Source organism: Microcaecilia unicolor, chromosome 5, assembly GCF_901765095.1.
Source record: "Microcaecilia unicolor chromosome 5, aMicUni1.1, whole genome shotgun sequence".
Lineage (NCBI taxonomy): Eukaryota > Metazoa > Chordata > Amphibia > Gymnophiona > Siphonopidae > Microcaecilia > Microcaecilia unicolor.
Window position 1 is genome coordinate 66,833,042 of NC_044035.1, and position 14,619 is coordinate 66,847,660.

General features: G+C 43.6%; 1 protein-coding gene across 3 annotated transcripts in view; it reads left to right on the forward strand.

Moving 5' to 3' along the window:
- LOC115470074 (glutaredoxin-3-like) overlaps nt 1–14,619 on the forward strand; it is a 177,169-nt gene that overhangs the window by 25,889 nt on the left and 136,661 nt on the right. For 2 of the 3 annotated variants that reach the window (XM_030202966.1, XM_030202965.1), the window contains exons 3-4: nt 10,845–10,919; nt 11,466–11,643. In XM_030202966.1, coding sequence (XP_030058826.1) covers nt 10,845–10,919; nt 11,466–11,643 — 253 coding nt within the window. The remainder of the gene's footprint in view (nt 1–10,844; nt 10,920–11,465; nt 11,644–14,619) is intronic. The other variant, XM_030202968.1, reaches the window with a different exon arrangement.

Here is a 14,619-nt window from a genome sequence, read left to right on the forward strand (position 1 = left end):
ACTAAGAATATTTCTGGACCCTTCTTGATGAGGTTCAGGGTGTGTGTACATCATTAATGGAAGGGAGAAAGGGATCAGGATTAGGGATCCTACTCTAGGTTTTTCACTCTTTCCCTCTTCCCCTTTCTCAGAGCATGGCAGTACAGTTTGTTTAGTTAGTCAGGCTTAGGGCTGTTGACTCCATGCTTCTGTGAGAAATGTTACATTTTGAGGCTAGTGCAGGCCTCTCAGGTTTCTCTCGGTTTCCATAGTAATCCTGCATCCTCTGTGCTGCCCTGGTGGCATTTGCTCTGTGTGTACTGTTTACATCAATCAAACTAGTTTTATTGAGGAGGGTGGCTAGCCTTTCAGCCTGAAGGTTACAGGTTCAAGGCTGGTTTTATCCATCCTATTAGAAACTGGGGGCTCAGCAAGGTTTCCAGTGGGGCATATTTTATTTCATTCTCTCTTATTGCTTACCTGGCCAAGTAGTTCTTACATGACTGGAACAATTATCAGAACTCTACAGTACTAAAGATTGCCCTTCTCTCTCTCTCTTTTTGCATACTGATACTGGCCACACCTTTGCATACTAGCCTCAGCTACCCCGGTATCTGCAGCGTATCCGGTACCTCTAATTGCTTCTATGGTATTTTTGGCATCTTTTCATGGTATGGGGTACCTAAATTTCATGAGGAGTGGTCCAGGAGCTATTTCAGTGTAGAGGTAGCTTAATAGTCGTTGCAATTAGCTGAGAGTAAGCACAGAGCTCTAGGGGTACTGCTTCATGACCCACTGTAGCTTGCTGTCTGTAGTGCGCAATGGTGCAACAGCCATATTCTGCTACACCATCTGTCTCTGGTTCTCAGCCGCACTTGTTAGCTCCAATGCGCAGCAGTTATAGTGCACAGTCACACCAGTCAATTGTTGTCTCTATCTGTAAGAAGTTAGCGCTGGCTTAGGCATCAGACCACTGATGTGACCAAGTCATATTTGGCAACCTGCTTTTTGGAAGTAATCTTGGGACTGGAGAAGATCTAGGGCAGTTGGGTAAAGACCTGAGGGACTTCCAAGTCTCGGAGATTGCCAGGGGACGAGTTTAAGGATGATTTTTAATCTGCTTGGTTTTGTCTTAGGTTTTGTGGGGCCAGGAAAACCACTTTCAGGGTTTCCACTTCTACTACGACAAGCCACCTGGCTGCTGGTACAATGAGTGCTGTTTCAACTCTAGGTCAACCTATGCCTGCTGCATCTTCCAATGATGGAGTCTCAGTTCACTCCTCAGGCATGACTCCTGTACTGGTTTCAGGAGGAGTGGACCAAGATTACCTCAGCTCAGATGTGTCTTAGTTTTTCTATTGCACAGTTACAACCTGGACTTCACTACAGATTTTTCTTGGAATCTACATGCAAGCTCAGACGCTGTCAGGCAGTTCTTGCCACCTTGCCAACGTTTCTTTAGGCACAGTCGAGTCTGTCCCCAGTTGCAATTGGGGAATGGGAAGTTGTTCCTTTTGCTTTGTAGTTCCAACCAGGGAGCTTCCAGCTGAGTTTGGATATCATAAGAATCTAGGGTGTTTACGGTTCAGCTTTTCACAATGGGAACCTTGCAGTGTGTAATAGTTCTGTCTGGTGGGGAGAGTTTCTAGCCTCCCTGGACCTCAAGGAAACTAACTTTCATATTCCCAGTGCTCCTTGCTTTAGAGGGATCTTAGCGATTTATGACCATGCCATTCAGCCTTTCCATGTTGCCGAGGACATTTTTGCAATGTCATGTTGACAGCTTTCCTTCATGAGGATGAATTGCAGGTTCATCCATACCTCGTGACTGGCTGATTTGCGGCTCTCTCTATCAGGAGACTCTGCAAACTTCATCCAAGATACCTACTCGTCTTCAGTCCTTAGGATTGGTAATCAGTGTCACCAAGAGTCAGTTGTTTCCCTCACAAATCTTGGCTTATCGGGGAGTGCTGTTCCATATAGGCTTGGGAAGTCCTTTCTTTAGTTTGCTCCTCAGCAACAGGTGCCAACCCAAGTCAGGTTTTACTTTCTCTACCAGGTCCAGGATATGGGAATAGGTTCAGGTTATGGGCACAAGGTTCTATTTTTTGGCCATTCCCCCATGGGCCTGAGTCTGTATCAGACCACTTCAGGGGTTCCTTCTCTGCTTTGGTCCCCATCTCTATGGTTCCCTTCAAGCCAAATTAGTCTCCATGGGTGATTTCAACACAGCTTTCTGCTGATATTTCAGTTCTGTCTCCCTGAAGGTGGCTATCTGCAGCTTGTAGGCTGCTAGGCTGTGCCGTAGCTGGCGGCAACAGATTTCGGATCCCTTCCAGAAGGCAGACAGTCAACCGCCTGTAGTAGTAGTAGTAGATGTAGAGTCGAGGCTGGCTTATTTGCCAGTTTTCTTCTATGATTTGTTTCAGGTGTCAAACAGACATTTTTGGCAGTCACAGCCTGCCATTTGATGTGGTTGCGCTGCTGGGTGGTGAATGCAGCTTCTAACGATGGCTGGTTCAGCTCACTTTTCAGGGCAACTATTGTTTTGAGGACTCCATGAAGTTGGTGGAAGACCTGGGTGACTTATAGACTCAGCATCTTCTTGAGGACATGTCTACAAGTTCTTTTCGGTTGGGTCTGGGTCAGGCTCACCCTTATCTTTATGACACCAGGGCTATCGTCCTGGACAGCCTAGTTTTCTTTAGCAATCCAGTCCATGTAGGTTCTCAGAACTCCTGACTTCATCCGTTTGAGATCCGCTGCTTTTTAATATATTTATAAATGATTTAGAGATGGGAGTAACTAGCGAGGTAATTAAATTTGCTGATGACACAAAGTTATTCAAAGTCGTTAACTCGTGACAGGATTGTGAAAAATTACAAGAGGACCTTACGAGACTGGGAGACTGGGCGGCTAAATGGCAGATGACGTTTAATGTGAGCAAGTGCAAGGTGATGCATGTGGGAAAAAAAGAACCCGAATTATAGCTACGTCATGCAAGGTTCCACGTTAGGAGTTACAGACCAAGAAAGGGATCTGGGTGTCGTCGTCGATAACACACTGAAACCTTCTGCTCAGTGTGCTGCTGCGGCTAGGAAAGCGAATAGAATGTTGGGTATTATTAGGAAAGGTATGGAAAACAGGTGTGAGGATGTTATAATGCCGTTGTATCGCTCCATGGTGCGACCGCACCTTGAGTATTGTGATCAATTCTGGTCGCCGCATCTCAAGAAAGATATAGTAGAATTGGAAAAGGTGCAGCGAAGGGCGACTAAAATGATAGCGGGGATGGGATGACTTCCCTATGAAGAAAGACTAAGGAGGCTAGGGCTATTCAGCTTGGAGAAGAGACGGCTGAGGGGAGACATGATAGAGGTATATAAAATAATGAGTGGAGTGGAACAGGTGGATGTGAAGCGTCTGTTCACACTTTCCAAAAATACTAGGACTAGGGGGCATGCGATGAAACTACAGTGTAGTAAATTTAAAACAAATCGGAGAAAATTTTTCTTCACCCAACGTGTAATTAAACTCTGGAATTCATTGCCGGGAAATGTGGTGAAGGCGGTTAGCTTAGCAGAGTTTAAAAAGGGGTTGGACGGTTTCCTAAAGGACAAGTCCATAAACCGCTACTAAACGGACTTGGAAAAATCCAAAATCCCAGGAATAACATGTATAGAATGTTTGTACTAGAGAGTTGCACGGGGACAGAAATCTTACCCGTTCCCGCCCGTCCCCGCTGGAATCTTACCCGTCCCCACCCGTCCCCGCTGGAATCTTACCCATCCCCTTCCATCCCCGCAAAAATGTAACCTATTTCAACCCGTCCCCACCCGTCCCCGTAAGAATTTAACCCATCCCCACCCGTCCCCGCAAGAATTTAACCCATCCCCACCCATCACTATAAGAATTTAATGGTACATAAAAGAAAATTCCAGTCAGCTCCCTCAGTCTCTTTCTGGATTTGAGCCACAGCACTGTAGGCAAGGAAGGAATGGAAGCTGAAACTTGGAACACTCTGGTGTGCACATGTAAGATTTGTCTCTGATTTACTGGCACTGTGTGCTGAGAGGTCACCACATGCACGCACCAGTAGGTCAGGTGACATCTGATGCTCATGCCTGTGACAGAGCTGAGGTCTGCTCATTAGCCCGGGAGCAAAGAGGATTAATTGTAACACAGTGACAGCAAATAAAGACCAGAATGGTTCATCCAGCCTGCCCAATAGTCACACTCATTATCAATTCATGATTAAATCAATGAGTGTGATATTATATACTTGATTATGGTCTTTCTTTTGTATTTCTGGAACATAGACCATAGAAGTCTATCTGGCCCTAGCTTTATGTTCCAACTGCTGGAGTTGTCGTTGAAGCCCACTGCAGTTTATGCGTCTTCTCATTTGTGGAACACAGATCGTAAAAATCTGTCCAGAACTGTCCTTATGTTCCAGCCACTGAAGTTGCTGTCTAAGCCCTTTCCAGCCCATCCTAAACCAGACTTCCATATATTAGACACAGACCATACAAAGCTGCCCGGTATTGGCCCTAGTTAATCACAGCCAGAGTCGCCATCTAAGCATTACTTATCACATACACACACACATGCAGCCATTTAAGGTTAGGTTTTTTATAACTTCCATTTTCTAATTAGAGATCCTCTGTGTTCATCCCACACCTTTTTGTGTCTCTACCACCTCCTTAATGGAAAATTTTCCACATTTGTGCTGTTAAAGCAAGGAGGAGGAGGAGGAGACAGCACTCAAAGAACTTGGTACTCGGTAGATGAGAGGCTGGTGCAGGTGTAGCTTACACTTCCACGGGAACCCCGCAGAACTGCTTCCATCCCCGCGGGAACCCCACAGGAACTGCTTCTGTCCCCGCGGGAACCCCACAGAATTGCTTCCGTCCCTGCGGGAATCCCGCGGGTTCCGCGGGATTCCCGCAAACCCCGTTCCCGTGCAGCTCTCTAGTTTGTACGTTTGGGAAGCTTGCCAGGTGCCCTTGGCCTGGATTGGCCGCTGTCGTGGACAAGATGCTGGGCTCGATGGACCCTTGGTCTTTTCCCAGTATGACATTACTTATGTACTCTGGATTTCTACTGGTGACGGGCGCACAGTACTGTCTTTACTGCATACGGTGGTTTCTGCCTTCCATCCCTTTCCACCTTTTTCTCTTTCCGCTTTTTGGATGTTCACCATATACTCCTATACTATTTGGAAGTGACCAGCGAGTTCCGTTGGTGAACTCTTTGCTTCTTGCTTTGCTCAGGACCATAGGAAGGTACCATAAGAAGGCTTACCATTTTTAGATTGGCAGATGTGGGCATAGCGGTTTTGATGTCAGGAGGAGCAGACCTTTTGTAGAATAAGCGTCAGTGTCAAGCTGAAGAGCTGTTTCGCGTAAGTGCCATTTTATTCAAAATCCTTTTAGGGGCACAGCTGCTCCCCTTGCATCCCACCTAGCTACGTCTCTCCGTAGTGGGGCAGTGCCTGAGATGACCCACTGAGCAGAAGTGACTTCCTACATTGCCTTATGCACTGCTAAAGACTGTAGCGGTCTTCTAGTGCTCACCATTTTAAGTTTAGCAGATGTAGTGGTGGCAGGATCAAAAGCAGCCATATTCAGAACCTGGAGAGCCTTAGGTTTATAGGAAGGTGGCGACTCCTTACGAAACTGCGGTAGGATCATCAGATTCCTGACCTGCTGAGCAGAAATGCCTCCTGACATACCCTCTTGTTGTCTGGCTGGTCTCAAGAAAGGGAATCTGGTTTCAAGTGCTGCAGTGGCTGTTGGTTGAGAGAGGCAATTTCTTCAGCTGGCCTCTGTATGGGACAGTCTCTCCCGTTGTGGGTGGCAGTGCTTTCTTCCAGAGCACAGTTGACTTCTTTTTCTGTGTCCCGTCTGGCTTTCGTGGCTGCCCTTTGCAGTTCGGCCACTTGGTCCTCTGTCCTTCCGTGGATGGCTTTTGCAGATCGCCCACTTGATCTGCTGTCCTTCCCTTGCCAGGCTTTGCAGGCTTGGCATGGCAGCGCTAGGCATTCCAGATTTGATGTGTCAGCGCATGTAACTGCGGCCTGTGGATTATTGCTCCAGTCTGCTGAGGTTGTAGTACCCTGCCCCACTTGAGGACTGCTTTGGTACATCCCACAAGTCTCTGGATTGATCTGTGGGACACTATGGAAGGTAAAATTAGTTCTTAACTGATAATTTTCTTTCCATTAGTCCCAACAGATCAATCTAGAGGCCCACCCTTTGTTGTTCTGGGTTGAATGTTTTCTTCTAGTTGCCTCAGTTTCATCAGATTCCTTCATTTGATTTTTGGCTACAAAAAAAAAGGCATAACAAAACAAATCAAAACATAAAGGAAACCTTCTGTTACCCTCTCGCAGGAGTGGTTGAGGAGCTTACATGGGCTTTATGCAGGCAGGAGAGGACTTCTTCTTCCATCTTCCACTGCTTTGGATCTTCCACTGCTTTGGTATCGACAATACTGAAGTTAAGGTGACTGCACATGACCACATATAGTAAACTTCTGAAGTTCTCTCTATCCACCTGCTGGTAGAGGGACAAAACCCACAAGTCTCTGGCTTGATCTGTTGGAACTAATGGAAAGAAAATTATCAGGTAAGAACTAATTTTACCTTGGTCTTCCATCATATGTCCTAAAATCTTTAGTGATTGCCCAAAATTCTGTTGCGCATTTCATTTTCTGGACTGCAGAATTTGATCATAAGTCCTCAGTATTGATATCTGTTCATTGGCTTCTGATTGAGATGAGGATTCAATTTAAAATGCTGACTCTTTTAAGTCCATCAAGAATGAAGCTCTTGCTGTTTTGTCTACATCCCTTTGGTTGTAACAGCCAATGTGAAATCTTCTTTCAGTGGATAAATATTTACTTGACGTTTCCAGTTTTGGACAGTGAGCTGTCTTGGCCTTTGCTCATCCATCTTTCAAGTTATGGGCCCAAACCTATGGAATTTGTCACCTTTAGATTTATTCAGAATTGACTCGCTATTGCAAATTAGAAAGCATCTTAAGACCTGTTTATTTCAGAAAGCATTTTCATGACATTGTATTCAATTTAGCCTAGATGTATTTAATATGACCCTGGTTGTGATGTATGGCTAAAGCTCTCACTTGGTTTTATTTATGGTTTTGAGTTGTACTTTGTTTTTCTTAATTGTATATGTTTGTACTCTGCCATGTACAGTGAAATGAGCAGAATATAACTTCTAAATAAATAAATGTAGTACTTGGGAGCCCTGTTTGTTTGCAGCAAGGAAAGGTGTTTTTGACCAGAGAGAAACTGCAGAAATTGCAAGCTCAAATATGAAAGCTATCCCAGAACTTCAGGCTAGTGGCCTTGGATTATCTTCAGGTGTACCCATTGCAGAGGTTCCTCCTGTCTTTCTGGTTGCTCCAGAGCCAGTGCTGGGAGGAGGTTCTCCCCTTATGTGGGAAAGTGAGGAGCAGTCTGTTATGGTGGATGCAGTCATTGAATCTGAGGCAAGGAATGAATTTGGAAACACCGGATTGGTTCGGTTCTTAGAGATGATGGATTCGATCATTGTCTGGGCAAGATGACTCAAGGAAGATGGTCCATGGAGGAGACAGCTTGGCAGATGAATCACTTGGAGGCAAGAGCAATGCATTTGTTGCTGGAGTCCTGTTGGTCCTTTTCGTGCAGGGCAAGGTGGTTCACCTGGTCCTGGGCAGTGCCACAGTAGTAGCTTACATAAGTTGCCATGGAGGAATTAAGGAGTGGCACAGGAGGTAAAGATTTTCATGTGCTTGGAAGAATGCAATGTCTTGGAACTGTCAGCAGCCCATGTCACCGGGTATAGAATATACAGGTGGATTTCATAAATAGGCACACCCTGGACCCTAGTGAGTGAAATGTGGTGGACGAAGCTTTCTTACTCCATAGTACATAGATGAGGGACATCAGCAATGGATCCTGTGGTGTCAGGACAGAATGCCAAGGTTCCTAGATTTTTTTAGTTGAAGGCACGAAATTGGGCATAAGTTTTGGGTGCGTTTGTTCAGCTGTCCCTCGGGGGGGGGGGGGGGTCCAATTGAATGTGTTCTCTCTGTGGCTACTGCTTTGGATGAGTTATTCAGAAGATAAATGGCCATGAGGAACCTGTGGTGTTGGTAGCGCTGGATTGGTCAAGAAGACCCTGGTTCCAGGGGCGTAGCCAGACACCCAATTTTGGGTGGGCCTGGGCCCAAGATGGGTGGACAGAAGAACTCCGCCTTGTCCCACAAGTGATTTGGTCTCTCCCTCTCTCACCTGCATTCCATATGGTCTCTCAAACACCCCCTCCCCCTCATACCTTTTAAATAGCAGATTTTCGTCGGCAGTGAGCAGCAACTAATACACACTGCTCATATTGGCCCCACAGCCTTCCCTCTGATGCAACTTCCTGTTTCTGCATAGGCGGGAATTAGAGGGAAGGCTGTGAGGTCGGTGTGAGCAGTGTGTATCAGTCGCTGCTCACTGCAGAGGAAGATCTGCTATTTACAAGGTATGTAGGAGGTACAGTTGTTGGGAATTTTCGGCTGGTGGGACTTGGGGATTCCTGGCAGCCACATTATAGGTGTGCTGCTACTGGGTGGGCCTGAGCACAAAGTGGGTGGGCCTGGGCCCACTCTTGGCTACGCTACTGCCTGGTTCAGACATCTCATGAGGTTATGAGCAGATGTCCAATTGGTATTGCTGATGGGGGCAGGTCTTTTACTTCGAGGCCCGATTTCAGATACTAGATGCAAATTGATTCTGTCTTACAGCTTGGTTGTTGAGAGCATAGTATTGAGAAAGAGATGTTACTCTCAGGTCAAAGCTATTGTTGTTGAGTTCAAGGAAAACCTCCATATCCTTGGCATATGTTAGCCACCAAGAATACAATCTTCACCACACTCTGTTCAGCAACATGGTTTTCACAGTTGCAGGCCTTAACCTCTCGAAAGCTGCTCTTGGTTATATCTCAGGATAAATTAGTTCTGTGGCCAGTCGCTTCTTTTCTCCCACAGATAGTACCAGGCTGCTTCGGTTAAACCTAAGAAGAGCATTCCACTGTTTGAAAAGAAGGAAGAGTTTAGGATACTTTTCAGACTATTCGTGGTGTTTGGCAAAGAGGGGTGAGGTCACCTCTAAGGTGACAGTGGCCTATTGGATTAAGGGTGAGTTGCTTCTGCCTACCTGCGTAAGGGCCATCTGGTTCCTTTGGAGCTGTAAGCATATTTGATGAGGGGACAGGCTTCGTCTTGGGCAGAGTACAGCCTTATTCCCCTTCAGGAGAGTTTCAGAACAGTCACATGTTTATCCTTGTACTCGTGTGTGTGTGTGTGTGTGTCTGCAGATTGGATGACTAAGCAATGGCAGATGCAGGTTCTAGAGCTTAGGTGTTGAGGACTTGTCCCTGCCCTTGGAGTTTACAGCTTTGGCAGTTCTCACGTGTCTAGACTGGTCTGCAGGAAAACTCAGGATTGAGAGATTAGATTTTACTTGCAATTTTTTTTTCATTTAGTCCCTCTAGTCTGGAAACTGCCCTGTGGAGTTGTAAGTGAAGGTGACGAATATTTTTTTTTCTTCTTAGCGAGCAGTGATGGCCACACTGAGGGCTTTTATTTTTGACTCCATATTGTCTATAAAGCCTTGTTAGTTTTAAACACGTTAATTTGATTTTGGATTTTCTCTTGTTCCTGAGGGGATTATTTTTTTAGGGAATTTTGTGTTCTTTTTTTTGTTATCAAAGTGGCTGCATAGGATATTTAAACAACAATGTCACTAGTTTAATAGTTCTCAGTGTCCATCTGCCGGCAAGAGAGGGGAAACCCACGCATTAGGACTGGTCTAAAGGAAAGAAAATTAACAGGTAAGATTATATTTCTCCTTTGTCTCCTTTTGCTGTTATGATATGTGAATGAGTAAAATGGCATGGCTTGTTACAGCTGGGCTTGCTGATTTTGCCATAAAAGGAAAAGTGACAAATTTGCTTTCATAGACTATACTGGAAGCTTCAAGGCTGCAAAAAGGGACCTTCTTAGATATGCTCTTGCCTTGGGCATGAGTAAATATGTTCAGGATTGTGTTAATGGAGCCACCTGTACTGGCTCTGCCTCCTGTGTGCCCCAACTTTCTTATTTTGATCTGTGCCAAATAATTTTTCAACACTCTGCATGTCTCCCAAATAGACAGTTTTATGACCCTGTAGCAGCAGGGACGAATTGTCACTAATACGTTTAAAGGGGAAGTAGATGTATAGACTAATAGCCTAACAAGCTAGATCTGTCTTGATATCTAACAGACTTCCAGGGGTTAAAAGTAAAATTCAGCAGACATCAATAGTTTATTGAAGAAATACTCCTTTTTGCTTCATAATTTGCAGAAGGCTGCAAATGTCAGTCATGATGTACTGCCTCTTGAAATTAGTCAATAGAGCAAACAGCAAGAATTGCTGTGGGCAGAAAATAAGCACTGTAATCATGACATAACTGGGGTCAGTGATTTATGGATTTCAATATAGTAGTAGCTGCATATGATTGAAAATTTACTAGGTCACTAGTGCACCCAAAATTTTATTCGCAGCCTGCAGGCATTTTTTGAAATGTGCAACAAAATAAAAACCTCTGAACCTGTTTTGACACTATGCAAGCTCAGTGGATGACATGCCAGCCCAGAGAGTCTCATTTAAATGCAAATGTACAACAAACTTTTGCATTCAGCTCCTTTTAAATATATAGAATGCTTACAAATATGCCTCTGAGAAAATTCTAAATAAGATTGACATATACAATTGGAAGAAAAAATATTGCAAGTACATTTAAACTACTCTTTCTGTTTATTTTTTAAAGCTGAATGTTGAAGCACTTCGTGAGGTATCTAAAAAGCATGGAATTTGTTCTTTGCCAACAATTTTGTTTTTTAAGGTAAGAAAAAATACAGTAGTTAAACATTCCCATTGAGGGATTTGTTAGGTCATAAAGATTTGGTCCTTGTTAATAGATGGATTTTGTTATGCAAATTTGACAGCTACACTTCATTAAATAACTTGGAAGTGTTACCACTGTGAAATGTGACAGTTTGCTTGCATAAAAGACTAATTTTAAGAGAAGAGATGCTTAACGATATCATGGGTGTTATTATACACCTCCCCCCATATTTTAAAAACAGAAAATGGAAACTATATTGAAAACCAGTTAGACTTGAGATATTCAAATATACGTTTTTTTTTACTCAGTATCAAATTATGTTTATATTATAACACTGAAATTGCAGCTACATAAAGGGGTCTGTAAGGAAATTTTAGTGCAAAAATAGTGCTGTGCTGCTGTAGTTTACAGTTGCAAATTAGGCAGTATTGTTGCTTTGGCCATATTTATCATAACTGCCTATTGTGCCATTATCTTTGTACTCTTGGAGACTTCTGAGCTTATAGAAAATGTTTCCAAATGCCTAATTTCATTTTTTTCCAGTGTTCTCGAAAGATTGACCGCCTAGGAGGTGCATCCGCTTGTGACATAACCGAAAAAATTCAGTACCACCATTCTAGCTCTTCTATACCAGCTAGAGTCATTGTGCGGCTGAACAAACTGATCAGTGCTGCCCCTTGCATGTTGTTTATGAAAGGATCTCCTCAGGAGCCCCAGTGTGGTAAGAACTTGCTGAAAATTTAGATGCTGTATAATCAGTTTTTATGTTATTGGTTGGCTTTTTCAGGGGAGGACTCAATTACTAGCAGAGACATTGACAGAGTGAAAGGTTTCTTACATAGCAGCATAGTAGATGCTGAAAGATAAGGACCAATTAGCTTATCTAGGCTTCTCAGTTTTCTGGTTCATATCACTAAGGGTATTGCTGCTTATTCAAATCAGTTACTGTCTTTTTCATTGGTTCTGGGTAGATGAGCATACAGGCCTTTATACTTAATCCCACACACCCACTCCCGTGGCTTAGCTCTTGCTTTCTAACAGTATTCCAGAACTGTTTAGACTGTTGCCCAAGCATTTGATTACGTAGGTCCTCATGGTTTTACTGGATGTTAAATGGCAGCCACTAAACTGACCTGGTGGATTTCTGGGGAATTGTAGCCACCTAGTTTCAGTCCAGCTACTCGGTTGCCTTCAGTGATTTTTAGGTATTGCTTCCTGTCACCATACACCGTATTTTTTCTACCCCTAACCTACTAGCGCAGTTGGGGTTTTTTTGGTACTTGTAGCTGGTTCCAAACTGACTTCCCATAACTAGCCATTTCACTGTGTCATGTTTCCTTTATCTATGCCTTATTTTCTCATATTCACCACTACCTTCGCCTGGCTCTTAAGGGTATGAATGATGGATTATTTGCAGTATTGTAGTCTCTCAACTGTTCTTTATCTTGGTTCCAAGCAGGCTTTAATTCTGAATATTATAGTAGTGCATCTACCACCAACTCGGTAAAAAAAAAAAAAAAAAAGTATTTTAATTACTTTTTTTTTTCCTTCTGAGTCTTCCCCTTCCGTTGTAACCCCTTTTCACTGGAATTTCTTTTCTATGGAAAATTTCAACTTTCTTTAATTTATTTAAGGCTTTTACATATTTGAATGTTTCTGTAATATCTCCCTTTCCATTCTATCTCCAGCCATTACATTTTCTCATGGATTCTATATATGGCATCCAAAATTGGGCGCCGATATTTGAGCTCCGGTCCAATGTGTGCCTAACTAAATTGGCTAACGAGCTGGTTAGTGCCAGTAATTGGGTGCTAATTAGCAGTAATTGGCACCAGTTTGAATTTTTGTGCTCATCTTGCTACGTGCTATTCTGTAACAATGCCCGCCCAAATCCCATGTCATTCAACTGAAAAAGGGGCGTGGCTATGTGAGATGCATGAGTGGGTCAGAGGCATTCCTAAAATTTGTGCTCAGTGTTATAGAATACTGGGGATATGTCCCCAAATTGACACTACGCATTACACCTGGTTTCTGTAGGTGTAAGTCCTGGCACTCAAATTTGGGCACCAAAATCGGCACTCAATTCTATTCTAAATTGGGCGCTCATCTTTGAGTGCCCACTGTAGAATAGCATTGAGCGCCGATTTTTGAGTGCCATTTACTGAAACTAGCCGTTTATAAGGTGGGGTTTTAATCATTTTTATTAGCACTTTCTTCATCACTTACTCTCGTTTTAAAGGGTAGTTTTATAACAGGTTGTCTAACTTGTGTGGAAAGTGTGCACCAATTTTCAAATGGAAAGTATGTACATAACTTCCCTTTTCAAATTACCTCACACAAAGTACATGCACATATTTGCACCTGCTATTTAGCACGCCCAACTTTCCTGGCTTACTTTACACACACAGTTGTGTGTTATAGTATGTGCATAATAAATGCTGACCTCTTCCCAACTCTCTCAACTAAACGCCTGCACATATATCCTAGATAATTTTATAAAAAGACTATTTCTGTGTGTGAAACACCATTTCACTCATGGAAATATATTCTTTTCTGCAAGTAAAGCCTGTTTAACATTCAGAAAACAGCTTTTATAAAAATTGCATGATCTCAGTCATACAAAGGTAAGATGTTTACTCACAGAAAGCATGTGCCTACTTTTACATGTGCATAGTTATTTCCAGGGACCTAGGTTGGATAGAGTAGAGACAGAGTTAGGATATATGTGCATATAAGTACATAAGTAATGCCGCACTGGGAAAAGACCAAAGGTCCATCGAGCCCAGCATCCTGTCCACGACAACGGCCAATCCAGGCCAAGGGCACCTGGCAAGCTTCCCAAACGTACAAACATTCTATACATGTTATTCCTGGAATTGTGGATTTTTCCTAAGTCCATTTAGTAGCGGTTTATGGACTTGTCCTTTAGGAAGTCGTCTAACCCCTTTTTAAACTCTGCCAAGCTAACCGCCTTCATCACGTTCTCCAGCAGTGAATTCCAGAGTTTAATTATGCGTTGGGTGAAGAAACATTTTCTCCCGATTTGTTTTAAATATACTACACTAGTTTCATCGCATGCCCCCTAGTCCTAGTATTTTTGGAAAGCGTGAACAGACGCTTCACATCCACCTGTTCCACTCCACTCCATATTTTATATACCTCTATCATGTCTCCTCTCAGCCGTCTCTTCTCCAAGCTGAAAAGCCCTAACCTCCTTAGTCTTTCTTCATAGGGAAGTCGTCCCATCCCCGCTATCATTTTAGTCGCCCTTCGCTGCACCTTTTCCAATTCTGCTATATTTTTCTTGAGATGCGGCAACCAGAATTGAACACAGTACTCAAGGTGCGGTCGCACCATTGAGCGATACAATGGCATTATAACATCCTCACACCTGTTTTCCATACCTTTCCTAATGATACCCAACATTCTATTCACTTTCCTAGCCGCAGCAGCACACTGCGCAGAAGGTTTCAGTGTATTATCGACAACAACACCCAGATCCCTTTCTTTGTCCGTAACTCCTAACGCGGAACCTTACATGATGTAGCTATAATTCGGGTTCTTTTTCCAACATGCATCACCTTGCACTTGCTCATATTAAACGTCATCTGCCATTTAGCCGCCCATATCAAACATATAAACGGCGAGTGACCGTACTCACTCGCAAATGCGCAGTAGAGACCTTCTCTGCCCCGCC